This window comes from Pygoscelis adeliae, unplaced genomic scaffold (assembly GCF_000699105.1).
Source record: "Pygoscelis adeliae isolate BGI_AS28 unplaced genomic scaffold, ASM69910v1 Scaffold216, whole genome shotgun sequence".
NCBI classification, from domain to species: Eukaryota; Metazoa; Chordata; class Aves; order Sphenisciformes; family Spheniscidae; genus Pygoscelis; species Pygoscelis adeliae.
In genome coordinates, this window is record NW_008825073.1 from 4,360,510 (window position 1) to 4,362,077 (window position 1,568).

Consider the following 1,568-nt stretch of genomic DNA (forward strand, 5'->3'; position numbering starts at 1 on the left):
CGCTGCCTGGTCGCGGGGCACCCCGTCCCCATGAGCATCACCTCGGTGGCTGCGCATCACCCGCTGGGACCTCCAGCCACCGGCTCGCTCGGGTACCGGGGGACTGGTCTCCCCACACCACCCCCACCTTCACCTTCCCCAACTGACTCCATCGGCCAGCTAATGGCCAGCATCTACCGCTGAGCCCCGATGTGGGGCTGGGACGGGGACACAGCGCAACCGGTGTCCCACCGCTTTGGAGGATGGCAGCAGCAAGCTGGTACCACCGGGACATCAGCCGGGTGGTGGCGGAGGAGCTGCTGGCCAAGGCCGGGCGGGACGGCTGCTTCCTGGTGCGGGACAGCGAGTCGGTCTCGGGGGCATATGCCCTCTGCCTCCTGTGAGTCACCTGCCTGGCTTCTCTCTCTTGTCCCTTGCTGGGGTCCCTCTGTCCCTCTCCCCGCTCCGGGCACGCCACTCGTGGCGCTGCCAAAACCTTTGCGGAAAAGCCTTCTGCAGGGATGCCGGTGGGGTGAGCGGGGTGCCAGCTCTCCGGCACGGGGGTTTTTGAGTGATCCCCAGGTCAGACCAGTGGAGAACCCCGTGTCCTTGGGAGCAGGCAGAAGCCTGGGCCAGCAGCCCTGCCCAGCACCGGGGTTGCTGAAGGGAGAACCCGAAATCCAGGGCACGCCAAACCATTTCAGGCTGCCCGGTGCTTGGGAGCAGGAGAGGCTGACTCGCATCGCCCTCCCTCTGGGAAAACAAACATCCCCTCTCCCTCCAACCCCCAAGGCAGCCGCATCCGGACCGTGACGCCCGCTTGTTAACATCTCAGATGCCGGGACTTTGGGGCTGCATTCCCCGCCGCCCACAGGGCCTCCCCGCCATCTCCACACCTGGGACGGGGCTTACAGCCCCGGAGGGGCATTGCTGCTGGGGTTGCCTGCACCCTTCCTGCCGCCTGCACCCTTCCTGCAGCCGAGCGACACGTCTGCAGCGGGGAGCGCGCGGGGCGGCGCCTCGGCGGGTTTGGCAGGATGCCACCCCCTTTCCTACGGCTGGCCTGGCCCGGCGCACGGGACAAATTGCAAACACATGGTGCCGAGGGGCGCAGGGGGGTGCGGGGGTTCAGCCGGCAGCCGCCCCGGCTCTGCCAGCATCCCGGCACCGAGTCAGAGGTCAGGCCGATGCCAGACGGGACGGTGGCACGGGCAGGGATGTGCGGTGGCCTCGGAGCGAGTGCGATCAACGCTGTCGCAGCTACAGGGAGCACAGTGCCAATCTCCGCCTGGCCAAAACCCCTCGCTGCCAGGCAGAGCCACGGGGCCGTAGGTGCCCCAGCGAATGCTGGCGGAGATGTGGCTGAGCCCCCGGCGTGCTGTGGCCGTGCCTTGGCCGTGCCCGCTGCAGGCAGGGTGCTGTTTGGAGGCAGGGGGACACTGCGCATCCTCCCCTGCAAACAGGTACAGACCCAGAGCTGAGGGTGATGCTTTTATTTCCAGAAATGAGAGCTCAGTTCCTCTCTCTGCAGAGGGGACGGGGCGTTTGCATCAGGGCTGGGTGCCAGGCACCCCCCAGCGCTGCCGCTT

The 1,568-nt window shown here is 67.5% G+C and overlaps 1 protein-coding gene across 1 annotated transcript in view; it reads left to right on the plus strand.

Annotated features, from left to right (window-relative positions):
- The first annotated feature begins 242 nt into the window (after positions 1-242).
- LOC103919205 (phosphatidylinositol 3,4,5-trisphosphate 5-phosphatase 2-like) overlaps positions 243-1,568 on the plus strand; it is a 10,572-nt gene continuing 9,246 nt past the window's right edge. Inside the window, exons 1-2 of the mRNA XM_009326671.1 lie at positions 243-379; positions 815-1,442. Coding sequence (XP_009324946.1) covers positions 243-379; positions 815-1,442 — 765 coding nt within the window. The remainder of the gene's footprint in view (positions 380-814; positions 1,443-1,568) is intronic.